We start from the raw sequence: 26560 nt of genomic DNA, 5'->3' as shown, positions 1-26560 counted from the left end.
GCCTCTGTTTGGGGGGTTCATGCATATTCACGTATGCATATTCATAGCCACGCACTCTCGGTGCTGCAGCGACCGCGGCGAGGGGCGGGACCGGCCCGGCCCCGCTTCCCTGACGGCCCGTGAGCCTGCGGAGCCGCGCCGGCAGCGGGAGGCGGAGCCGGCCCGCCCGCCCGTATTTATGCTGAGCCCCGCCAGCAGCGGCGCCGTAAGTGTGGGGCGGAAGCGCCCGGCGCCGCGTTCCTCCCGCCCGGGCGCAGGCGACGAGGATGAGCCAAAGAGACACCCTGGTGCATCTCTTTGCCGGCGGGTAGGTGAAGCCCCGGGAGCCGCTCCTGCGCTTTCCCGTTCTCCTCCCTGCGCTTCGGGTCTGGCCCCGCTCCCGTGCCCGCCGCTGGCTGGCCTGGCCTGGGGGCGGCGGCGGCGGCCTGGAACGGCTGCCTGGGGACATCTGGGTAGGGCTGCGGGGCTGCCCCGCTCCTCCGTGCCCGAGGGGCCGCGGGGAGGAGGGAGCGGGCCGCGCTCGTCTTCCCGTCCCGTGCCCTGAGGCCTTTCCGGGCCCGCTGCGCGCGGCCGGGCCCGGCCCCGGGTGTTGCGTTGTGCCACGGGTGGAACGCGGGCCCTTGGGGAGGCGGGGTGGAGGCTTCCCGTAAAACCAGCCCCTCTCTCTGATCGCATTCCCGGGTTTGGCCCTCATCTGGCGTTTTCGTGGAGCAGCACGCAGGGCCCGCCGTGCGGGGGCTCCCCGCTGTAGGGAGCAGCCCCGGGACCGGCGTGGCGGCCTCGCGGGCTGGCACTGCCCGCTGGGCACGCTCTGCATGGAGCCGCTGTGTCCGTGCCGCGCGTTCTAACGCTCCCGTGTGCGCTGCCCTTCCCTGTGGGGCTGTGGCACCTCCAGCCCTCCGGCCACAAAGGCAGAGGAAATGGGAGGGGGAAATGTACTCAGAAATAAGGATGTAGCCTTGGTTAGGTTTGAGGTAACTTTTGTATCTTCACAGCTATTAAAGAGGTTTCAAAATTTATGTTTTTAGGTTTTGAAATGCGTTTGTTGTATTTGTGAAGCCTGTGGTCCTTCCAGGGGCAGGGTGGGAAGGGCACCCAGCCTAAAAGGGAAAGTAGGGGGTCCTTGGTTGTAGTACTGTATTTAAGTAGTGAGCATGACTGTACAGAAGTGATAGAGGACACACCTTGCATCCCATGAGAGAGCTTGAAGCTGGGATTTCCCTTTGTGCTCCTCACAGACAAAAATGAGCTTGCTGCTTCTGGACTGAGGTGTTTGAGGTGGAGGAACAGTGGTTCTGGGCAAGTCCGAGTGACTTGGACACATGTCAGTACTTTCTCTGCTTCTGGCACACTTTGAAGTATCGTACACCTGATCCAGGGCCTGCGTGGGGGCTTTTTCATCCTGTTGATTTCTTGCACCCTGTTTAAGAGGAGAGTGGTTATGCAGCGGGAGGCCCAGGATGTATTAGTGTGTACTGTTTTCTGCAGACTTTGCAGAAACAATCCTTGTAAGCATTCAGAAAAGCAATAGCAGGAGCTGCTGCAGAGAATCCAGTAGAGGGCTACAAATATGATGAGGTGTCTGGAGCATCTGCTTTGTGAGAGCAGACTGGGGGAGCTGGGCCTGTATTCTGGTCCAGTCTGAGAGGGGATCTCATTAATGCATATGAATATCTCAAAGGGGTGCCACGAGAATGGTTCCAGACTTTTTTCAGTGGTGCCAGCAACAAGGCAATGAGCAGAGGCCATAAACTAAAACACAGGAAGTTTCACCTCAACATGAAGAAGAACTTCTTTATATTGAGGGTGGCAGGGCAGTGGAACAGGCTACCGAGGGAAGTTGTGGGGTTTCCCTCTCTGGAGACATTGCAAACCCACCTGGACACGATCCTGTGTTACCTGCTCCAGGTGACCCTGCCTTGGCAGGGACATCAGACAATATGATCTGCAGAGGTCCCTGCCAGCCATAAGGATTCTGTGAGTGGTGCCTGATTGTGGCCCTTCATTTTGACAGCTCTGCACAGGGGAGATTACTGAGCAGAATTGTGCATTATGTCAGAAACAGGTTTGTAAACCTGAAACTTGAGAGCGGATGAGGATTGCTCAGCTCAGCTTGCTCATTCCTATTTATTGCAGAGCAGTCTGGTCGATGGCTAGGTGCTGGCCAGCTGGGTCAGGGGTTAAATGCTGAGTGTGAGCCACATGTGCCCTGTAACCTTAGTTCAGCCAAGCTAACACTGTGTATTTGGTCACATTTGGCAGTGGAAGAGTTTTTTGGGGTCATCTCATGACTTTGCAAGCTTGGTGCCCTGCAGATCACCTGAGTGATCTTTAATCTTCAGTGAGACTTAGAGGAAGGAAGCTTTGTAGCTTTGTTTGCCTTCAAGTTGCACCAGAGCCTCTATGGAAGCAACATGATTATCTCTATCTGCTGGTGCCTTTTTTTCTTCCATCCCCAGATGTTCAAGTTCATTTTTCAGTTCCTGCTTTCTGTAATGAAACTTTGACAGATGACACTGCTGGTTTAGTAGCATAAGTGGGGCTATGCTGGGATTTCTCTGTAGCTGCCTGGGCTGTATGGAGTTTTTTGTGTGTGGGGTTTTTTTGTGTATCTTCTCTTTTTCTCCCACTTAGTCAAGCAGCAGCTGTTATCACTGTAGGCATTATGTTGGTAGTATAAACTCAGGTACTATTTATTCAACATTCTTCATTCTTAAATCAAAAAGTCATGTGATTGAAATGTGGGATGTAGATGAACATTTTTAGTTCAACTAGTAAGTATAGCTGCTTTTTTTACTTGTTAGACTCATTTTAAAAAGTAGTAGAAGACCTTCATGTTTTGCTATATAGAAAAGATTAATATGTTTTGGATGTACTGCCTTGCAAGCATACAGTGAAAATTCAGGTGTTGGCTACAAGAATAGTGTTCAAGTTTTCATGATTTATTCTTCATTTCCAGAAGGTTATGACAGTGATGGTGTATCATACAAACTTCCATCAGAGCAGTGAACTTGTGTGAGTGTTGTTTCCTCAGCAAAAGGAGGTGTTTGGGTTAGGAGGTGGACAGCTGCTTTTCTGATTTCACACTTGGATAGTCTCAGCTTTGCTTCCGTTCTTCACTCTTGGTGTTCCTTGCAGAAATTTGGCTGTTTTCTAATTTAGTGTGTGAGGAAATATAGGGAGGAGCTTCTTTATTTATCTTGATTATAGAACAGTCTCAAATTGGTCTGTAGCTGTAATCATACTCTGTCTGACAGAGGTTCTTAGCAAATCCCTACAGAGGCTAAAATGGTTAAGTTACAGAAAATGTATTTAACACAAGTGTCTGAGTTCTCAGCAAGATCAGACACTGCTGAAATGTGTGTAGGAAAGGTAAGAGACCCTTGGGGTTTCCTCATTTCAGAAGCTTGTTAATAATGTGTAGCAGGTATTGTGATGATGGGGGCTCTTCTACAGCATTTCAGGAAACAGCCCCTCGAGCCATAACTGAGTTGCCAAGCGCTCAGCTCCTCTCTGCCCTAAAACACATTTGTGGCATAACTCTGGATGTATTTCAGAGCAAGTGAGAAGGAGGTTAGTGCTTTTCTGTCCAAACTTGAGGTTATATTTATATTCAGATACACTTTTGTGTGAAATAAGACAGTGTTTGTTTAAAGCTTGGGGTTTGCTCCATGGGGTTACTAAATTGCCTGAAAATTGCTGTCAGTACTTGAGAAACTGTGCCACTGGTATTTTTCTCACATTTCTTTTTAGATGCTTTGAGCTGTTTTTACTTAATACAAATGTTACTGTAAATATTGATTTACCCAGTCTCTTAATAAAGGCTACAATGTTCATGTTGATGTTTGTTCTGGATAATGGAACCCAGTGATGCTTGATCCCCTGGTGGTGTTTTTCCTGTTTTCACTTGTAAGTTTCTATGTGGCAGCACATCAGGGGATTTTATTTTTATGCCGTTCATTACACACCACAAGTTTGATTAGTATTTGTGGTTTATGGCTGTGAGCTTAACTTACACTTTCTAAGTTTCAGCAAAGAAACATAATCAGTGAGTAGAGTGATTAAGGGTTTGTGGCTGCTAGTAACTCCAGTTGAACAGTGTTACACCTGGAAAACCCTGGAAATTCAGGATTAATGAATGCTGTTTCTGAAAGCTGTACTTGCTGAAGTCCTTCTATACTCTCTGAAGGCTGATAATATAAATGTAATATCCAAAGCTGCAGCTTTGTTGATGTGCAAGTTACTCAGGTTGTAAGACGTGCATGAAACTGCTGATAGACTTGGAACCTGAATTTGCAGTAACTGATGAAGAGAGAAAAGTTCTGTTCTGCTTCTAAGTGGCTTGGATACTTTTTTTTTGACAGAATTTTGAGCTCAGTTTACATGCTGTTTCATTTGACAGCCAGTGTTTGCATGGAACTTTCATTTAGTACAGAAAAGATAAGTAGCTGGTAAAATACATGATTTAATGTAGACCCACGATAACAGGGTCAAGGTTTATCTTTAAGTCTTTGAGGCTGTGGTTACAAACCTGCTGTGAAAGGTGAATCTGAAACTAGCACTAGACAGCCATGGCTTTGGTTTTCATAAAATGCATCATTATCTCAAGGATTTTAAAAAATGTGCACTGACAGTGTTAGTTGGAAGTCGGGCTACACTGGCATTGGGGATATCAATCTGCTTTATGGCACTTTTAGTCAGTCCATGGCTGAATTTGAGACCCTCATCCATGCTGGAGCTGTCTCTGTTGGTACTTGCAGGGCTGACAGGTACCAGTAGAAGACACTGAGCTGCTCTGGACAAGGGCAGGGACTGCTCAGCTGATACCTTAACCTTGCAATAATAAGAGAAAACTTTCTTGTGTAGCCTTGTCTGGAAGGAGAAGCTGGGATCTGAGTGCCAAACAGGTTTAGGTTTGTGAAGCATGTGTGTATTTTTTCCTTGGATTGTCACACAAATAATGCAGAGGTGTCTGAGGAAAATGGTTGTCAGAGCTGTACCTGTTGAACAGTTAGGAGAATTTAAAGCCCAATAGTTCCAGTTTTGTTTCTGTTAAACCAGTGAGATGATGGTCTTCTAACTCACCAGTTGGGATCAAATTAAATGTGTTGTGGGTGGTTGGGGTTTCTTTTGTTGGGCTTTTTTTTTCTTTTCAGTATGTGCTTTCTGGAGGAGAAATGTTCTCCATAGTTTAGGACATGACCATCTTCCTAGATTCTTCTGTTCAAGAGATGTCAAGTAGACAATGCTTCTTGGTTTTATTGTTTTCTTTTAGGTTTGTTGTGATCCTGCAGATGATAAATTTATCTTGTGATGTCCATGTAGCTTGTTCCACTGAATGTGACATCTCTTAGCTTGTACAAGAAGGCTCAAGTTGAAATTTTAATTCTCTAGATTGACTATATTAATAGTGGGATTTTAGTCTCCCTTTTTTAACCAATGTATTTATTTTTGTGGAGTTACCTAGTGATCTCTACTTTTCTGCTCTTCAGTTTACTTGGGGCCTGCAGGTGGATTCTCATACCCTTTTATGATCAAGGTATTTTTGCTGAAAGTCAGCTTTGCAAGATTTTTTTATACTCAAGTGGTAAAGCTGAAGAAGGCTTGTAGTAAACATTGATTAGAGGCAAATATCACATTTAGGATAGGTAAAATGAGCAAGTGGTTTTCTGAATAGCATTCCCTGGAAACTGCAGTAAGCATTCAGACATAGGAGTGTCTCAGTCTTGCCATTCTTCCCTTCCCATTTATACTGTGTCAGCAGGAGTGTGTTTGTTCACCTACTTACTCCAGCAGGTGAAATTCATTTAATCCTGGAGAAAAAGTTACACATTAGTAAATGTTCCTACAAGTCACATTTGTTGGGGCCTGGTGCATGCATGACTGGAGAAACTCAAGCCCAGAGTGGTTTTAGGTAATAGAAATTTCTGAAGTGTTTTTTACAAAATCCCACCTGCATTCTTCAGAAGAAATCTCATATTTTTCAAACTGCTAAAAATTTTTTTTTCTGAACTGTTCCTGTTTCTAATTTGTTTTAAACAACAAACTAAAAGTATTCCCCTTAATTTGAGCCAGGGAGGAGGGGAGCAGGAAAGGTGGCAGCAATCTGCTTGCCATTTATAGAGCACTTGTTGTAGGCTGGAGCTGGTGGCTGGCTGTCAGTGACCTGCCAGGACTGAGCACAGAAATGCAGCTGTCTCTGGGGGTATTCCCAGGAGTGTGTTAAATAAGCAGGGCTGGAAATACATTTCTAAGTAAAATCCACTGTCCTTGATGCTGTAACAGAACAGCTGCTAGGCTTCTTAAAAGTTGCTTATTTGTACAGAGCGCGTATTTTTAATTGTTTCTCTTCTTTGTTTACCCACAAGCTCTGTTTATTGACAGTTTTGCATAAACAGATTTTTGTCGAGCCTTGAGGTGTTTATCTTAAAGGTCAAGTGGAATAGACAAGTCAGGGTAGTTACTGGATTGTGCCTTTGTAATTCAGACTTAGTGGATCTTGTGACCATTGAGCAAGTTCTGGTTCCTCAACATATCAAAACATTTCTTTCACTCCTTCCCTTTCAGATGTTGTCTCTGTTATATGGGGCTTTTTGAGGGCTGGGAAAGTGATGTGGTACTTTGACAGAAGTAGAATTTGGGGATTTTGCCAAGACTCACATTACAGAACCACACAGCACTGTAAAACTTCTTAGCTTTCTTCAGCTGTAAGAAGAAATTTGAGATCTTGAAGATCAGGGACAGAGAAGAATTTTAATTCAAACTATCAATAGTTAGTGGAAAACGCTGAAAATATTCTTGTGTTCAGTGAAGACATCTTAAATTGTTGAAGAAAAGCATAACCAAAGAAACACAACAGCAAGAAACTGCCAGGGGTGCTGATTAATTGAAATTACTTGAATGGCAGAATGTGGTGCAGGAAAAGGCTCTTCAAGGCAGGCAGGTGAATCTGCTGCTTCTGTAGGATGCCTGTGAGCATGGTGCTGCCTGCTGCTGTATGTGCTGGCTCTCAGTGCCCGGTGCCTGCTGCAGCCAGAGCAGCAAGCACAGAGCAGCTGTGGATCAGCCCCTGCCCAGGAATCCCCTGCTGAGGGAAGGTGTCTGACCATCCCCTGGGTGTCTGGTGGCAGTGCTGCGCTCAGACATCCCTTGTGATGGGGGTGTGCTGCAGGGGAGCACGCAGGGCATGAGCTCCAGCTCAGTGTTAAACTTCAACTTCAGAAAATGTTTCTGCTCTGAGGGAGGGGAGTGAGAGGGGTAAGGGCTCCAGACTCAGCCCTGTTCAAGAAAGCAGCTCAAGTTTTTTTGTCCTCATTTCTTCCCTACTTCCATAGCATTTATCTCATTAATAGAAATCATACCTTGTGCTTTCTCTTGTGATTACTGTCGCTTGAAAACACGTTCTTGTGTAACCTGTCCAAAATAAATGCAGAAAAGTTTTCAAGAGAGTAAGCTCGAGGAGAACAGAAATGGGGGGTTGCAGGAAAGGAAGTAAACTCTGAAGCCAACTTCCCTCATTGCCTGCAGAGGCATGTTACCATGGAGTGGGGTCTGGCTTGAACTGCAGGAAACACAGACAACCTTGTCTGTCTCAGAGCTTTAGAGCTTCAGTAGCTTCAGGTCGAATTGTTTTGGGAGCTGACCTACGTGTGCTTCTCATTTGCTGTTCTTGTTTTGAACCTTCACCTTACCAGCTCTTACTATTTCCATCCCTATATTAATAAAATAAATATTAGCATATTAATTAAATAAATATTAGCATATCTACTCTCTTTCTGCAACTCTTAATTTTAAAATAAGTCTATTTGTAGGTTACTGCTAGAAGCAAGTGAATTGCTCATTCAGAGCAGGCTGCTCTAGTGTCTGTGTCAGGCTGGAACTGCATGTGTGCAGCACCCACTGAAAGACTCTTTCATCTTCCTGTGATAACACTTCTTTCCAGACTGGCAAAGAATATCTTACCTCAGTTAAACCTTGAAAGAGAAAAGACTTCAGTCTAATGTTGGAGCTAGGAACAGGCAGGATGCCTTTAGGCTTAGTAATAGGATACCTCTAGGTCACTGGGTTTAAATGCAGTGTTAAGTGACCATCCAACTTCTACTTGGCAGCTCTACTCTCAGTTCACTTCATGCGGACAGATTAGGTTTGTAGGATGCAGTGCTGTATTTTTTGTATTCTCTGTGGTAGAGGAGTCATCAGACTACCCTCCTATGAAAATTTATAGGATCTTGAGTCTTAGCTGTTACTCCTAATTTGGACTGATCTCTCCTTTTCATTTTGGAAAAAAAGCTAAAAGTACTTGAACAGGCTTTCAGCTTAATAAAGGGTTTGGAGGTGTTTGAGCTTCTTGCCTTAGAAAAAAAATAGCTGATAACTGTCTTGTCAGAATCAACCACTTCCTGTTATGTATATATTATTATATATATTTATTAGGGGAAGCAAATATGGGCCCTTTGACTTTAGTACAAATTGTATTTATGTGTTACTGGATTTCAGACTGAGCCGTAGTTAGCATTAATACTTGAACTGAAATCTAGGTTTGCTTCTTTGGCTTGGATTGTTTATTTGTTTTTTAAAGAAGATAGGTAGTGTCTTGGCCATAGTTTTAAAAAGGATGTTTAGCAATGTTTAGAATACTGATCTCTGAAAGGGTTCAAGAGACTGTCTTGGAACTCAGAATTTGTGGATTTGCTGTTTTCCCTCTGTAGTTGCAGAGCTAGGACTGCAGACATTAGTAACTGAGTTCTGAAGGCCAGGAAGGCTGTGAGCAGAGCTGGGCAGGGCAGAGTGCTCTGGCTGCACTGTGGTTGAGCACAAGGGCAGGAACTGCTGTCAGCACGAGTTGTGCATGGCTTGCTTTGGTTTGCTCTCAGGAATGAGAGACAGACTGAAGCAAACTCAGCAAGTCTTCACTTGCTCAGCCACCTGAGCGCTTCTGGCTTTGCAGTTTCTACTCTGCAGTACCTGGTCAGCCTTGCTGAAGTGGGCAGAGCTTGGGAAGCACGTGGACAATCGCTGCTTTTGTGATGCAATGACCGAAATACAGTCAGGCTTTTGAAGATGTTACTAAATTGCAACACCAATTTAGTTTTTTTACGCATAGTCCTATGTGCATATTGCATAAATCTTTTCTGCCCTTAAGGATTTTTGGCACCTTTTTTGTGGTCAGGTGCACATTAAACATTAAAGAAAAAGGTAAAATTTATCATAAGAAGTTAAACATTGAAGCTACTGAGCTTCTTTCCAGAACTGATTTGAACAGTGTGTACTATGCACCTTCGCTACATTTTGTCTGTTTAAATTTTCACTTCAAGTTGTGGGGTTTGCAGACTGACTTAGCAGTTTGCTTGCCTTCAAGGGCACATAACTGGCATTGTCACACATGTTCCCATTGGTTCTTCAGTTTTTGCAGTGGGACTGTGTTGACTGTAATGTCAATTCTATGTGAATGTATCCTTCAGTTTCTTTTTCTCTTGAAAACATGATCCTGTTTCTCTTTGCAGATGTGGAGGTACTGTTGGTGCAATTCTGACATGTCCACTGGAAGTTGTAAAAACACGCCTGCAGTCCTCCTCTGTGACTCTGTACATCTCTGAAGTTCATCTCAACACTCTGAATGGTGCTACTGTCAACCGAGTAGCCAGAGTTTCTCCTGGACCTCTCCACTGTCTGAAGTGAGTGTACCTGGCACAAGGGTTTTGCTTCATTTTGGGGAGGGAGGAAATCAAAATCTGTGTAAAAGATTCAGACTTTTATATCTGTCATTATGCTACCAGGAGATGATTTTCCATTTTTTTGCCTTTTAACTGTGTTTCCAATTTTTTTTAATGAGTTTGGATGTTGAAGTAGCCACAGCACGTGTACCCTGTACAACTCACAGCTCCAAACTGCATCCCCAAAATTCACTAATTTTGTGGGTGCCAGATTTCTATTTTCATCCTGAAAAAGCATTAGTATAAGACTTTTTTTAAACTGTTTTGTGTCCTAATCATAGAAGTTACTGAATATGGAAGCAATTAAAATTAACTCAGTTTCTTAGTCTCTTTCAGCTTTCACCACCCCCACACTGTTTTTGCCTTTGAATATCTTCTGTTGGATGTGTGACTTGTAACATTCTTTTAGAGCTAGTAAGAAATAGCTGAGGCTGGCTCTTGCAGTGATCTGTGGTTTTTGTGTAGTGCCTGACTGAATGGGGGCTGCCTTTCCTTGTTTGTTGTGCTTGTGTGTAGTTCAGGAGCCAGCAGGGAAGTTGTAATCCTGCAGTTAAACTGCTTGTATGGCCCACAGGGAGGCTTCACTTTTCCCTGGGGGACTCTGACTGGTCAGTTCAGGGTGGGGGTACCCTCAGCATGTGGGGATGAGAGGACATTTCCTACAGGAGGGACCTGCTGCTGCTTCTTGCGTTAGAAAGTTGGTTGAGTCTTGACAACTTCTATTCTTAATTAATTAGTAAGAAGTAGTTTGTGGGGAGCTCCTTCTGGCAGTTGAAGTGTAGGGTTTAAACTTAATCTGGTTAGAGCATAGGATTTGCTTAAATGGGGGTTGTACCCATATAGCTCCTTGAATGGAAGACCATTCTTATCATGAAAGCTTGGGTTCAGAGCCTTTTCATGGCTCTTTTTTCAGGCTCTGATGGGTGAGCATGTTGGGAACAGGTATGTGGGAAGGAAAGGCTTGGATTGTGACCAGCAAGGAGATCTGCTTGACTGAGTGGCTTCTCTTGGTGGAAGTAGAGTGCTTCAGCTTCTTTCTGAATGCTTGGTTATGAATTTATTTTCCATTTAGAAATGCATATCAATGAATAGCAGGCTGAATAGGTGTATTTTTGTAATGCTTCTCTGCTAGAAGCCTGCTATGCCTTAAATGAAACTGAAAATAACTTGGTATTCCCAGGAAGCAAATTCAGACTGAGGTAGAGGTAGCCCATGATGAAATTTATTGACTTGTTTGTTTTGTTAGTTTGTCTTTGAAGATTGCCCTCTCACATGTGCTGTTCATCTGTAATACAAGAATATATCTCTTCTGCTGCTTTTCTTCTTTGCTTAGCTGTGTTTTCTTTCAGGCCATTTTCAAAGGGCTGAGATGCAAAGCCTGGGTTTCAAGTTCTTTAAATATAGTAAACATGAAAAAATCCCAAATGACATGGCAATGGACTATGATAATAAAAACACATACATGCAGGACATAATTACTCTTGGTTAATGTTAGGGCTGTTTAGTGGGGAAATAAAACTGGATTCCTTTGTCCCTGTCAGGCCCTTACTGTCATTGGATATTTTTTGACTCATAGCTGTCAGACTTTGATTGTGTCATAGCAAATTTGGTGCAGTGCTCAAGGCTCACATTACTCAGTCTAAAAGCAGAGTGATTCAGGCAAATTATGTCAGAATTTCAGTGAACTGACTGCTGTAGAATCACTTCTGCATCTTAAGCATCAGTGGAGGTGACTTGAAAGGCATCTCTGTCAGGAAACAAACTCAGAAAAACAGGTGACTCTACTCTCTGGCAACAAAAGCAAATTCTTTTGTTCTCTTATGTCTGTATTGCATGTCATATTACATTTTCTCATAATTCATGTTGCACAATTTAAACGTGAGGTCTTGCTAATGGAAATCTCATGAGCCTCCCAGTGCAGGCTCTCCATGTGACATAAGACAGTCAGCTGAGGCTGTATGGAGCACTTACCTGCTCTTCCAACCATGGATTTGCCCTTAACTGCTCTCAATAAACAAGTGCAGGCCCTGGGATCTGCTCTTTAATGCAAGAAGTTTGTGTCTTATTTTCAGTGCAGCCTCTGGCACTCCTCCAGCTGGTGTCTGAATGCAAAACAGCATCAGTAACTACCTCCATTATCATCCTGTCTGTTGCAACCTCTCTCTAGCTCTTTGCTGCCCTGTCAAATTGTGGGACTGTAGATCTAAAAGAAGCAAACAGACCTGGTACACTTCATTCCTAAGTTTCAAAGACACTGAGATTCCTGTTGCATTGAATACATGTCTAGCTATATGTGCATATATACCTGTGTAACACATGATGTGGTAGTAGTGGTTTAAGTGGATACAGGTCCTGTTAATTGGGTTCAGCATTTCAAGGCATTAAAATGCTTTCATCATGACAGACAGGTCCAAATCATTTGTATTTCCGAGGTGTCTTTGAATGTGTTCAGTATTCCAATTACTGCTGTGGAGTGATGCTGCCCACATAGTGAACTCACAGCTGATTGTTATGGACCAAAAGCTGGGATGTTGCTGGACACATGAAATGTCAGTATTCCTGAAAAGCAGTGGTAACTGCAGGGCCACTGGTTTATTTTTGCTTAGTGGAAGCAAAGGTAAACTTTTAATTTGACTTAGCAGCAGAGCAATGGTGAATCAGCACCATTGAAATCAGGAAGTCAGAATAGGCTTGGAATCTCTTTTAGTGCTATAGATTGCTTTCACTTGTTTGTTCTGATAGTAAATTCCAAACAAAATGGCCATTTACACAAGGCTTTATTGAGTAATTGACTTGTCATTTACCTGCATGGCTCTTTGAAGAAGAAATATACAAAACTATTTGTGTACCTTTACCATTGTTTCTAAATCAGTAAGCACAGGATTCTGTTTTGTAGCATCTGGGGATGTAGTTAATTCTTAACTTCAAATTTGGTTCTAACGTAATTGCTAGAGCAATTCCCAGTAATGGGATGCAGGTAGTCCTTGTTTCTCCTCCCATGTCCTACTATACTTTTTAAAATGCCAATGTAATGAGCATCTAGATTGTGGGGCAGACTGATTTCACTAGAACTGAATATTCATGCATAGTCTCTTGCTGTGCCAGGGTACCTTGCTGCATAGGTCTTCAGCTCTTCCTAAAATCCCCAACCATGTGGGATCCATATTGCAAAACTAAAGGACTGATAATGCCTTATTTGCAGTCCCAACTTGCTTTTACCATGCTTTCCTGTAAATTCCACAAATGTGCAAGGTTGTCTTCCCACTCCAAGTTCATAAACCTTGGGAGCTGAAGGGTGGTGAAAGCAATGTAGTGCAGAATTAAGTGGTTTTGCTCCTGAACAATCTAAAACTTGCATGAATGGCAATGTTTCCATGCTTAGTGTTTTCTCCCTGATTCAAGGACACTTTCTTTAACTTCCTAACAGACAACTCTGTGCGTGTATGTGTTCCTATATATAAGTTAAATCTGTATCGAGATCTCAAGTCTTATTTCTGCATTTGGTTTATGGTTTTCATGGTATTTTGAGCAATAATGGAATTTTTGATGCTGATTCTAGGAAATGACTAATTTTCTTTGTGGTCTTCTCTGTATTATTGCCAGTAATTATGAAAGTTTTTCACATGATGTAGTTCTGGTGGTTAGTGCATTCCTTAATTTTGCTCTGAGTGTTACAGTATTGTCTTCTTGTTTTCTAGGATGATCTTGCAAAATGAAGGTCCTCGTTCTCTGTTCAGAGGGCTGGGTCCTAATTTAGTTGGCGTTGCTCCTTCCAGGTAAATACAAACATGCACAATAAATGAAATACATTAAAGGCTTTAATGTGTATTTGAAGTAAGTCTTGCATCTGCAGTTGTAAATACTTAATTAGCAGCAAGTAACCTTTGGTTCCTGGGGTAACTTTTTGCCTGAGGAATTGAGCCATTTAAGTACTCCAGAGCTCCAGCTGTCTCAGCATTTCCTATCCTATGTGCTATTGAATAGTATTTAATGTTGTGTGCTATCCCTTATGCAGAGTTTTGTCCAGTTAAAAAGAAAAAATCTAAGGAATTTCACATGTAAGCTACAAGTTTGGATCTTGGAAAATACAAAGGTAGACTTGACTTTCAGTTAATCCATCATCTTCAGAAAGCAATTATGTGATTGAAGCCTCAAAACACAAAACAGGGTCTTCTTCCTGAGTTCTGGTGAAGCACAGCCTGGTGCTCCCTTGCAGGAGCAAGCCTGTTCTGATATAAAAACGGTGAGGTAGGAGGAGAGACTTTGCAGCTGTCCCAGGGAAAGCAGATCCAGCAGTGTCTGGGCCCCAAAGGGTACTGGGGCAGTGCAGGATGTAAATCTGATCTAGTTGGCACTGGTGGTGTTGTTGTCTGTTGCTCTGCATCAGCACAAATACTCCAGTTCCTCAGCTGCTGCTGGCAGGCAGAGAGAGAACATTTTGCCAGAGTTTGAATTTATCCTTACATAGAGCTGTCAGCTGAAGTTCAGTCCAAAAATGGGAGGATACATGGAAAGAGTATAAAACAAAGCTGTGTAGAATTAATATATTCTTTAGGCCTGGATGAGGATACTGGAAGTTGTTTCCTGGCTCTTTTTTTTTCTTCTCTGTTTAAGAGAAGAGGGATTATATTCCACAGAGGTTCTATTCTTTCCTTGACTTAGTGCCCTGCTTTTATTTATTTGTTTTGTTTGAAGAGTAAACATTCCTATATTCTGCACACTCAGTTGGAGATTATCTTAACTTTACTGGTTTGAAGTATTTGGATATTTCTGAAAAATACTACTAAGCTGAACTTTAGTTCTGATGAGGTCATGTTCATTAGATCATTTGCATAAATAAGAAAAAAATTTAATGAAATAATTAGGTTATCTTTATTTTAGCAGGTTTTTTTAGGATTTAGGAATATCAGAGGTGCTTTCTGATCACGAACTTAGCACTGCCCTTTGGAAAAGCTGAAGTAAACCCATTAGCATTTTTGTTCTTGACACCTATGGGATATCAGCACTTGGTAGTCTGGAGAGCCTGTGCTTTTGTACAATAGATCAGTCTGTTCTACCAAATATTCAATATTGATATCTTTATTGATACTTTAATAGCAATTTTTATCCAGGAATTGGATCCATTGCATAAGTGACTATCCTCCATGAAGAACATCCTCAGTTGGAAAAAAAAATATATATTTCTTTTCAATTAACTATATGTTAAATCTTCTGTTTCCCTTTGTTTCTTTCCCTAGGTGAAATACTTAGCTTGCTAAAATGTCTGCTTGATGTAGTGTGTAAACCTTATTTATAAGCACATCTTCATTTCCCTCTGGCTGATTCTGTCTGCAACCAGTACTTCATTTCAATTAAGCATTAGCTAAGTGGATTTAACATCAGCTCTTTGTTTAAATAAGCTGTAGAGAAGCATATTTCATAACACATCCAGTGTACTTAACTGAGTTCAGGTTCCATTTTAGAAATTACACCCATAGAGCAAGCACTTTATCTTCTTTGTAATAAAGAAAAACATGTTCACACAGCTAATGAGGTTAATGTTCTGCTTGGGAAAATGGCACATTGGTTTTTTTTCTCTTGCAGAGAGGTGACTGTAGATTTAAAACAACTGAATTACAACCCGAAGTGTGAGGTTTATATGTGCTTAAAATAAGTTTTTTAGATCTAATGAGTGAAAGCAACCATTTTTTGTAATATATTGAATTGGGTTGCTGACTTTGCCTAGCTTTGTTTGGATACCAGCTCACAGACTTGTGTAGCACAAGTTTATAACATTTTTCATGGTGTGTTGAGAGACAAAAATCAGTGTCTATTATAAATACAGAAGTCTGGAAACAAAATGTGAATCACAGCTTCAGAGCTGTTCTAGCATTTAAAGTATAAATATTTATAACATCAAGTTATCAGCATTTAAATGTTAAATGCTATAGTAATAGGAATGTTGTTTGTTTCTTTTAAGAAGCTGCATACTTGATAGTTCTCTTCAAATTGTCCTGCTACTGAAATGACTTCAGGTCCATTAGAGAAAGCTTGTTCTATTATTTATGTTGAAGAATACTAAATCTATTTCTGTGTTTTTCTTCTCTGGCTGAATTTCCTAGTGTCACAAAAATCATTGTCATATTTCAGACTATCTGTCCTGCCCTCAGTAATTGGTAATTGGAGCTGTTGTGTGGAAAAAAGTCAAGTGTCATGTTTAGTCTTTATTTCCATTCCTATAATAGTCCCACTACTTTGCAAGAATTAATCCTTGAGTAGTTCTTTACTGGGGAAGGGAGTTTTAGCCCAGTGAAGTCAATGATGCTGCTTGTTGAGAATTTTGAAATGTAAAACATAATCTAACTTGGATTTTGTTCTAATTTTAGAGCAATATATTTTGCTGCTTACTCAAATTGCAAGGAAAAGTTGAACAATATTTTCAATCCAGATTCTACCCAGGTACACATGATGTCAGCTGGTGTGGCAGGTAAGGATCTATAACTTTGTAGCTTCATCCTACACTCATATCTGCAAATGAGAGGTGACAATAAATATGGAAAAAAAAACCCCAACAAAACAGAACGTGCTCAGTAATTGAATGATGCCTTTTTAGTGGTTATCTGCCTTGGCCTGGCATTAAACAGTCTCTCTGGAAAATGTATGCATGAAACTGCACTAAGTGATAAATAGCAGTGTGTGTGAGCAGTCTTCTCTAGAAAACATCCATGCCTGCTTTTTCAGATGTAAATTTGTGAAATGAAAAATGTAACCTTTCAAAACAGTAACTTGTTGCTCTGTAAGCTATAAACAGTGTTTTTGCACTGACTCCTGGTTTAATTCTTCCTAATCAGTTTTTTTTTTACCCACTCTGCTACAGCTTTGTATATTTTAATTATTTTTGTCTTTCAGAAATGTGCCTGCAGTTATTTGTGTAACTTATATGTAACAATCCCTCCTCCTTTGCTCATTTACCAGTCTATGGGAAGTTTGCTCTGCCACTAAAAAGTCAGAGAAGAGCAGATTTTTCATAGTTCTTATGTATTTTCATCTCTATAGAAATAATTTCTATTTTATATCTGCAGTGTGACTTTGGTGTATTTTAGCAGCTACAAATATTTGTTGCTTGATTTGAATATTCTGTGCTTTGTGGTCATTAACAAGGGGGAGTTAAAGGCAACTGAGCTGAGTTATGGTCATGGACTAGTGCTGATAAAATCAAAACATGGGTTGGCAACACTTTATCTGTTGTTGCCTGTGCCTTTCCTGCACAAAAACAAATATTGAGGTTTTTTATAGGCCATGGGCACTTTACAGATGAATCCTGACAATTGTTGAAGTACCTAAGTCCTGTCAAATTTTACAGCCAGTCTGAGTACTGGCAATCTGCTATGGACTGATAAAGGTGTGATAACAGAATAAGGAATAGGATTTATTTTCTATTTCTATGCTTGCTAATAATCTGCTATATAGAGATACATAGTGTATAAAATCTAAGTGACATTAGCTTTATACCTAAAAGACACTAATGTTCATCTCTGGCACGTGAGATGTGACAGTTTTTAATCTTTAGGGTATAAGAAGAGCTCCTTTATTTTGCCCAAGTAGACAAAGACAAGGCAGTACTTGGTCTTATCTAGAAGTGAATGGTTTTGTTTGTTGGTGAACAGCATGGGGAATGGGATGGAAGGGATTTAATGAAGAGTTCAGCCTAATCAGTTAATTGCATCAAGAAAGATGAAGAGTCTTCAGGTCCTTGTCAAGGGAATAAAACATGTCCTCAATTTGGGGGCAGGGGGAAGCGTGGGGAGTACAAACAGGTCTGTCCTCAATTGAAGGCAACTTGTGCATCTCATGCAATGCTGCAGACAAATGAAGATTCTGAGTGTTCCTCATCTTTGGAAGTTGCTGCCCTCATTCTCTAAAGCACATTTGTGGGGATGTGCTGTAGTGCCTTTTCCTGGGTGTTTGCAGCCTCGGGCTGTGGTTTGTCATGGAGCTCTGTAGCTGCTTCCCTTCAGAAGGTTGGTGTTGTGCATTTTTACATGCAGCTGCAGTAAACTGGGAAATGGATTTCAGCCTTCATTGCTGTTTGCCTTTTTGTACTTCTGTGTACAAGTTCTAACATTGAACAGCTCTTGGAGCTGTTAACCTCACACTTCCCAGGTTCTGCACTTGTATTTCTAAACCACAGTCAGTGGAGCAGTGCTCAGTGCAGGCTCACACCATAGGTCTTGGCACTGCAGAGTACAGAAATTCTCAGGTTCTTTGACAAACATTTCAATTCTCTCTTCTGATGTTATTCTGATGTATGACAAGGACTCTGCAGTTAAAATTAACAGTGCTTTCTTGGGAATGTGCTAACCTTGTTTTTGTAATTCTAATATATTTCAGAAAATGCACTTAAACCAGCTATTAAGTTTTACCTGCAAGGTTTGTATTGCTGTATAATGCAAATCACCTTAAAGAAATGGCAAAATAATAGGCCAAGATCAAATGTGAGCTCTTACTTGGTTGACAGGTTAATACGTAGGGTCATTGCAATATTTGATTTGGAACCTAAGATTACAGAATTGGCAAGGTGGATAAATACTTCAGAATTAGCAAAAAAATAATCAGTGTTGGTGTTTTTCTCTTTCAGCTGCCATTGGTTTCAGTAAGGAATTAAGTAATTCAGTCTTAAATGAGGGTTGTTGTTTTGTTGGTGGTTTTTTGGTGGGTTGGTATTTTTTTGGATATGACCTTCCTGTTTCATAAAGTCTAATATGTATTCAGCATGATGTGAGATTTGCACTTACAAAGCTTTTCCTGTAGGTTGCAAAATACAGTAATGATGCAAAAATATGTTTTTAAACAACATAATTGTAACATTGTTTTATTAAAGTACTGCAAATAGTGAACTTCAGCCAACTTTAAATTCTGTTTATTTGTATAATGTGCTAACACACGTCTCAGGCTAGACTGATGTCATTATTAAATAAGGATGCTTTTGTGCACTTGGTGGTTTTGGGAGTGAAAAGCTGATGTATAGTATTTTAAGCATTTTTTTTTGTTGGTTGGTTTTAGGCCTGATTCTTCATTCTCAAAATATATATTTATGGTTTGAAGGTTCTTCTACTAAGTTTATTTTATTCTAAGGAGAGTAAAGTATCTGCCTATTAGTAACTGATGCCTTATGCAAACAGAAATGAATGCTGTCTTCTTGCTGTGCTGCTTTCCAGTATATAGAGCACATCCCCTTCATACCTAAAATATCTGTGTTGACATGAAGAAGTACTCAGCAATCCTTTTTGCTTACTCCTGAGCATAAACATGGTTCTCTTTTTGCAAAGTAGGGCAGGGAAAATATCTGAGCTTGGTACAAGAATGTTTGCTTGTGCAAAGACAGTCGATTTCTGGACATTTCCAAGTTAGGCTAAATTCTCAGATTCACTTAAACTCTGCCTTCTCATTGCACTCAACCTCCCTCACCACAGAGAAGTAAAGCTGTAGAGAACTGAATGAGATACTTGATTCCTGTATGGCTTTCTTGTTTGCTTTTTTAATGATTCGCAGCCTCAATCAGACAACATGGTTGCAAATCTGCTGCAAAACTACTTTGCCTTGTATGCTTTTGCTGGTTTTTTTCCTAGAGTTTTACTGGCAAACCAACCCAAATGCAGATTTTTAAAATTATTATTTATTTACTTAAAAATAATTGGGACTACTTTATTACTTAGTGATACATTTCTTTGTAAGTTTCTAGCGCCATGTACACAGTTAATTCATGCCAAATAAAATGGATATTTAGTTCACTGATCTTAGAAAGTTGGATTTCATAAGGCGTCTTTTCTGTCCTAAGACGAGGCTAGCTTTAGTGAATAGGATTTTCAAGGGAGTGGGGAAGGAGGAGTTTTCACTTTTAAATTTTCTTTATAGGTAAGTATTTGGAGGTATAAAATTAAATTGCTGCAAATGAGCAGAAATTTCAGTACTCAGTGCATTTTACACATCTATTTTAATATCTGTGGCCTGTTTTGATTATTTTTCTTTCTTTTTTTCCTAAACTTTTACCTGCAAACAGTTAGATTTCCCAATAACTGACAAATCCTTCCGCTGGGATTCGATTTGTACACTTGTGTCTGATGAGGTCACTGCTTGTTGTTATGATACAGAAAAGCCTGTGTCTATTTTAGGCATTTACTGTACATTTCTCCCGTGAAAAGAGTGAGATCGTGTCATCTCATGCTCCCCCTCCGCAGGTCACTTCCTGCAGCAATATGGACTAACTTAAACCTCGTGAGTACTGAACTGAGCGTCTCTTGCAGCCTCTAGTGTAAGAACCACACCTTGGGTTTGTGATATTATTGAATAAACACCGTAAGGGGAACACACTTCTAGCTTGAACTCAGATGATGTGCATTGTGCAAAGACATCACTTTTCCTTAGCTCTGTTTAGAGTGATTTTTTTTTTTTTTTTTTTTTTGGTGCCGTTCAGGGAAAGGTAGGAAATACCTTTCACTGAGAGCTGCTACTCCACTTAGCTCTGGTCAACTCAAAGCCCCTACTGGGTTAAACAAGGCATTTTGGGAGGTTTTTCCCCCAGTATTCCAGAGCTGCCTTTAAAATGCTGCAGCTGATATTCTGTGTTGTCACATTTATTTCAAAGACCTCTTTTCTTTTTCTTTTTTAATATGTGTATATAATCCTTTCTGTTTCTTTCTGTTTATTCTTTTGGTTTGTTTTTATTTTACTGCTTTTAAATTTTAATTCATCATTCCATGTTCACATGCGTCTGTATCAATTACATTGGCTTATAGATTAAAAAGCACCAACCCTATCCTTTTGAAATATGATGCATAATAGGAATACCTGGGATCTTACCTGTCAGTAGCTGAAAAAGTAGATGGAGATAATTCTGTCTGAAGCTGGGATAAAATAAAACTACAGAAGTTTGTAGAATTGCCAGATTTATCTGTACTTGTCATGAATCTAGGATCTTTCTTGAGGGTGCAACACATCAATAGGTATTGTGAAGTATTATAAAGATCATTAAAGCTTTTAAAAAGAAAAAAGGAAACAATTGATTGCTCTTCATGGTAGTTGTTGAAAGCCCTCAAAGTTTGTTTTAAAGAATATTTTTGCTACAGATTTTCTGTATTTAAAAATCAAAGTTTATCTTCTCAAGGATCCTAAATCATACGTTTCATGTTTTGGAGGGCTTTCCTTGGTGTCAGCACCACACAATTCCTTGTTCTTCTTCAACTAACTGCATTTGCTACATTAGGTGTAAGAATTGACCTGTAGTCATCTCACCTTGAAACCTGAATTATTGAAGGCCCTTTGATTTGAAAACTTTGGTTTGAACTGTCAGCTTAGGCCTGTAACAGCCATGGGAAAAAATACTGGCCATGTTGCTGAGTGTCTGCTCCTACTGTTGGAGGTGCTGCATCTAAATAATGCTTAGTGACCCCAGTTTTGAGTAGAATAGGGGCTGCATCCTGTGCCAACCACTTTTCACTGGAAATTTCCAATATACTCTACTCAGCCACTGATGGCACCTATGCATTGCCTGCTCCAGATTCAGGATTTGCAGACAGCCTTATTTTGAGTTGAATATGAAGGAGAAAGACCGTATGTTACAGCCTAAGAGTTACAAAATTCTTCCTTTAATAGGAATGCAAAAGGATTTTTGCCTTTGTAAACTTGTAATCAAGAACCAGGAGAGACTTAAGAACTTATTTTGGTTTTACAAAAGCCTTTCATGGAAGATGTCTTGGTAGGGAAAGTGAGTGATTTTTTTTTTTCCCCCGCCTTATTTCAAAGCCTTTGTTACAGTTCTGTGCATTTCCTAGTGCACTTCATGCCACAAAGATTCTGATTGGAAGTCAAACAAAATTAAAATTTTATTAGTCCCAGTGTAAAGAAATAAAACCATGCAAGAATGAAGTTTCCTTTCAGTGTAGATGCCTCAGGCTCAAGCACTACTGGAATCAGTGGAGTTTGTGTGACATGAAGTGTCAGGTCAGACAGGTTATGGCTGCTTGAGCTACAGAGCCTGTTTTGCACATGTGTTTTAAAAATATCTCATGCCTTGTTTTGGCAGAGTTGTTCCCCAGTGCTTTGAGTTTTTAAATCATTATTTGCCTTCATTAAATAGAGATAAAGAACTCTTGGATTGTTAGGATTTCACTCCATTATGTGAAGGTTATATCTCAGTAGTTCTTTATAGGAAGAATGAGTAGTGAATCAGAAATAAAAGCCAATTCCAAATCTTTGTTATCTACCATAGGAAGTTGCTTAGTTAAGTAGTTTGAGCCAGTTTAAAAATCTGTTTAATTAGAAAATTGAACAGAACCCTCCAATCTGTTTTCATTCTTCTGGTGTAGAAAACCAGCTCAATCTTAGTAGCTGCCAAATCTGTTAATTTTTTTTAAGAACCTGAATTGAAAACCATAATGACCTGTTTAAGCTTTGAGGGTGGGCACAGATCAAACCTTAGAACAGTTAAGATCCCCTGGCATTTCTGAGTATTGCAGACCTTTGTGTGCAATGTAAACCTAGATCGTGACTGAGCAGGAGTACCATGTATGCAACCAGTTCTGCTAAAGCTGTTTCTGTGAGCTGTTGGTGATCTGATAGAAGAGCTTATCAATAGCCTGTTGCTGGATAAGTGCTGTGCCCCAGCCATGCACTGAGCAAGGTAACTCTGTCCTTCCCCACACACCCAGTCCATCCCCTTGCAGGAGGGCAGTGTGTCTTTGTAGTTAGAAACCAGCCATGTGTGTCACATAGAGAGCAAGTGTCTAAATTTATCATCTCTTGCCTGGCCATGTTCCAGCTTTTCCCTTTTCCTATTCTCTCCTGCAGACATGACACCTCACTGATGGTGCATGTTTGGTATTGCAGCTTGAGATGATTTTTTTTAATTTTACTTTTTTTCAGAGCTGCCTTTCACTCTGCTTTCTCTCTCTCTCTCCACAGTTGTGCAGAAGTAAGAGTAATTCTTACTTCTTTTTTTTTTTTTCTTTTTTCCTTTTCTCTTTTTTGTTTCCTTTTTTCTTTTTCTTCTGTTTTCTTTAGTGGACTGAAAATCAAAGCTTTAATCCTTGGCCCTTATGCAAGCCTGAGTAGTTGCTGTCTGTCTGAATAGTTAGAAGTCATAGTATTTACTTTTAACAATTTAAACACTCATATGCTTATAAAAGTATCCCAAGGCCAGCCAACAATCTCTGCTTTGAACACTAAATAAAAGATTAGCACTCAAATATAACTGCTCTTTATAGTTCAGTATTAAAAGGTCTCCTAATTTGCAGTAATAAATGCCTTTTAACTGCACCAAAAGTAGTATTTATTCAGTCTGCATGCTTTTAAACTCGGATTGTATTTCAGGTAACAAAGTAAATTGAGGCAATGTTTTATAGCATCTCAAATTGCTATTGCTCTCTCTGCAATGCATTCTTATTGACTTTTTTGCCCAATTGGCTGATACGTGTCTAGTTGGCATTGCTGTTCTGTGGTGTCAAAACAGGGTTGGTATTAGATAGGCGGAGAACTGTACTAAATTTGGCTTTTTTTTATATGGGGCATCTTGTGCTAAGAATCAAACTTATTCAATGTTAAAGTAAAATTTAAAAACAATTTAAGTGTTTATTGGCTGTATGGATTCACTAAATGGGGACTTCAGCAAAATCAGTATAGTCCGAGTTTTTGCATCCACTGTACCTTAACTGTGTGCATTTGGAATTTAGATGCATCTGTTCTTGTGGTATTATCACATCTAATTATATTATTTTTACATTTTTTAGGCTTTACTGCGATCACAACAACTAATCCCATTTGGTTGGTGAAGACACGATTACAGCTTGATGCAAGGTAAAGTGACAAGAGGAACTCTCACTGCTGTGACAACATTGTACTTAAGTCTGGTGAATCTGTTCTGCACTCCAAAATAAAATGAATTCTTAAACATTCAGCATTTCAGATTTGCTAAGGTGATGCTGGTCTCTCTACAAGTTACACTATCACTTCTTTTTTTAATCTGTTCTGAGACATGCTTGAGGCACTGTAGTGGACTGACCAGCAAATTTGTAATGAATTATAAGGTTAACAGTTTCATTAAAATCACGTTCCACCAACCATATGCTTACCTTTTCAATCAGTAATACATTCTCTTTAACTGTTGAGCTAAACATTCCTGAAATATGGACACAGTATTATAGCAGATATTTAGAAAAGTGCTTTAAACATCCTCAGGTATTTATTTTTATTCTGTGACTTGCTCACTCAGACCTCTGCTGGCACAATCCATGTACCTGCACTTGCAGCTGTGGTGAAGCACATCTCTACAGTGTTGTCATGTGTTTGCATAGTTGTGTACAGTATTCTAACTACTTCAGTATGCACAACTCCATTAGTGAGCCAGCTCAAAATGGGAATAAAACTTGTTTTGCCAAATACTGCTTTAAATAGGTGTGTCTAATGAGCATTTTCCTTGACATCAGCAGTGGCTTAGTTCAATCAGACAACAGCTGTCAGTGTTGCACTGGCTGCTGTGCCTGTTGTTTGCTGAGAGCTGTAATGCTGAGGGCTGCTCTTTTAACTCTTAGCCTCTGAATGCTGTGGAGCTCTTTATTGAGGCAACAATTAGGGCAAATCCATTGTGCTAAAGGAAATGGTCATTTTTCTCATGAGTTGCTGACATTGATAATCCATTTGGGAGTCTATTTCCAAGCAGTTTAGTCCTTTATTGTGTGAGAGCTGGGGAGGCCTAAAGCTGCTCAGCGTTTCACTGTGATACTTTGTCCTTAGTCAGTGTGTGAAGTTTGGCTTGGATTCCCTGTAATGCTTTCCCTGTGTTTAGTGCTGAAAGCCTTTGAGACTGTGATTTGGAGCCCCTCAGCATCAGTGTTGAGTATTTCCTAAGTCTTGTTGTCACTACAAAGCTGTTTAATTAATTTTCCAGTCTCTCTTGTTGCAGACACTCTGACTTGTTTTCTCCTTTGTAGGAATCGTGGAGAAAAGCGAATGAGCGCATTTGAGTGTGCCCGCAAAGTTTATCGCTTGGATGGCTTTAGAGGCTTTTACCGGGGAATGTCTGCGTCCTACGCAGGCATATCTGAGACTGTTATTCACTTTGTCATTTATGAGAGTATTAAGAAAAGATTACTGGAATATAAGACTGCTGGTGCCATGGACAATGAGGAAGATTCGGTAAAAGAAGCATCGGACTTTGTTCGAATGATGATGGCTGCTGCCACTTCCAAAACGTGTGCAACATCAATAGCATATCCCCATGGTAAGTGGGATGTGTGCAGCTGAGACCCTGAGGCAGATCCATCAAAGGGAGTCTAAGTGAGATTTGTAGCCAACTTTGGTTTTCTTGCTCAGAAACATTTCCCTGTCTGAATATCAGATGTAGCAGGTCAACATGAGTATAGTATTCAGAAATGGAAGTGCTTTACAGTGGATATCCAGCATGACCTTTTCTTAGGCAATGTTTATTTTGCTATGGGCTTGGCCAGAGTATGGCCCAAGGGACTCCAAGAGGTAGTTGTTCAGTTGGAATCTTTCTATATACTCAGCAGTTTTCCATAATGTGCCATCTCTTCTAGGGATGCAGGCTGCCTAGCTTGTATGTCAGTTGCACTTGATCTTCCTGCAAAGTAGTTGTGTATACATTTTTAATGAACTGAGTACAGAACTTCTGTCAACTTCTGAGCTAAAATGTAACCCCAAGCAACAGTCCTCTTTTGGATTGTAGCTAACCAAATGAACTTGCCTTGTTTAGTCAAATACCTAATACTTGCTCTCTTCTTACACATATTTGGTTTGCTGCTCTTTGTCTTCCTCTTTCTTTTTTTAAAGAGCAGTTGTGAGATTGAGAACCTGGGGAGGGGTATTTTTGTGTAAAAATCCTTGATTGGTTGCTGGGAAAAATAATGGGAAATGGTGAATGTAACCACTCAATTTTTCTTTTTTTCCACTGGTTTTCTTTGTCCAGAGGTTGTACGAACAAGACTAAGAGAAGAGGGAACAAAATACAGATCTTTCTTCCAGACACTGTCTTTGCTGGTGCGAGAGGAAGGGTACGGCGCCCTGTACCGAGGGCTGACTACACACCTGATCAGACAGATCCCAAACACGGCTATCATGATGTCCACCTATGAAGTTGTAGTCTACTTACTTGATGGATAGCAGTGTGCCAAGGTGGAAGAAGGTGGAAGACTGAAGGACTGGAGTGGACCACTGAATGTCAATGCCAATGTGGTGGGCTAAAAGAGCATTGTATTGGGAGCAAGCAACTGTGGATGAAACAGAAGGTTGATTGTGGGCAACTCTGAATAATTTTGCTGCCTTTATTGTGTGGTCTCATGTCAATGTGACAAATGGGAACTGGCCCTTAGGGAATGCCTTCATACATCTCTTAATTCAGAATTATTCTTTTCTTCTCATCTATTAAACTAGACAGAGCCATTGAGTCATCTTCAGAGACCTGATGGGTGAGGGAGGGGACATGAAATATGTTGCTGGGCAGTCCTATTACCTTCTCTTAGTGATTGCTCTCAGCTACATCATTTTTGTTCTGTTTTACTGAATGGTAACCTGTTGGAGGAATGGGCAAGAGAGTACTTTCATAGCTTTCTATACCTGAAACTTCCATTTAGTTGCTCTGAAGATTCATAGAGAGACTGAGGTAGTGTGGTAAGTGTGTGAAGTTTTTCATGTTGCTACCTCAAGACAAAATAAGGTGCAGGGACCCAGAACAGTTATTTCTTCACTACAAAAGGTGATACCTGTTGTAGCTTTTTGGTTTGGATTTTTTTGTTTTGTTTTTTCTTTGATGTTTGAGCAGTGTTGTGGGTTAATGAGAGAGTCTGATTGTTCAACTC

The 26560-nt window shown here is 40.6% G+C and overlaps 1 protein-coding gene across 1 annotated transcript; it reads left to right on the top strand.

The window, feature by feature from the left end:
* The first annotated feature begins 202 nt into the window (after window positions 1-202).
* On the top strand, window positions 203-26148 carry SLC25A36 (solute carrier family 25 member 36). The gene is made up of 7 exons (XM_058811919.1): window positions 203-307; window positions 9504-9674; window positions 13412-13489; window positions 16079-16179; window positions 23477-23543; window positions 24677-24966; window positions 25672-26148. The coding sequence occupies exons 1-7, from the start codon at window positions 267-269 to the stop codon at window positions 25863-25865; spliced, it is 942 nt and encodes a 313-aa protein (XP_058667902.1). The 5' UTR covers window positions 203-266; the 3' UTR covers window positions 25866-26148.
* The last annotated feature ends 412 nt before the right edge of the window (window positions 26149-26560 follow it).

The sequence above is a fragment of the Ammospiza caudacuta genome, chromosome 11, assembly GCF_027887145.1.
Source record: "Ammospiza caudacuta isolate bAmmCau1 chromosome 11, bAmmCau1.pri, whole genome shotgun sequence".
NCBI classification, from domain to species: domain Eukaryota; kingdom Metazoa; phylum Chordata; class Aves; order Passeriformes; family Passerellidae; genus Ammospiza; species Ammospiza caudacuta.
The sequence above is the reverse complement of the archived record's forward strand: the minus strand, read 5'-3'. Positions and strand labels throughout refer to the sequence as shown.

Coding starts and splice junctions, on each gene's coding strand:
- SLC25A36 (XM_058811919.1), top strand. CDS start 267: ATGAGCCAAAGAGACACCCTGGTGCATCTCTTTGCCGGCGG. Junction 23,544..24,676: donor CGATTACAGCTTGATGCAAG/GTAAAGTGACAA, acceptor TCTCCTTTGTAG/GAATCGTGGAGAAAAGCGAA. Junction 24,967..25,671: donor ATCAATAGCATATCCCCATG/GTAAGTGGGATG, acceptor TTCTTTGTCCAG/AGGTTGTACGAACAAGACTA.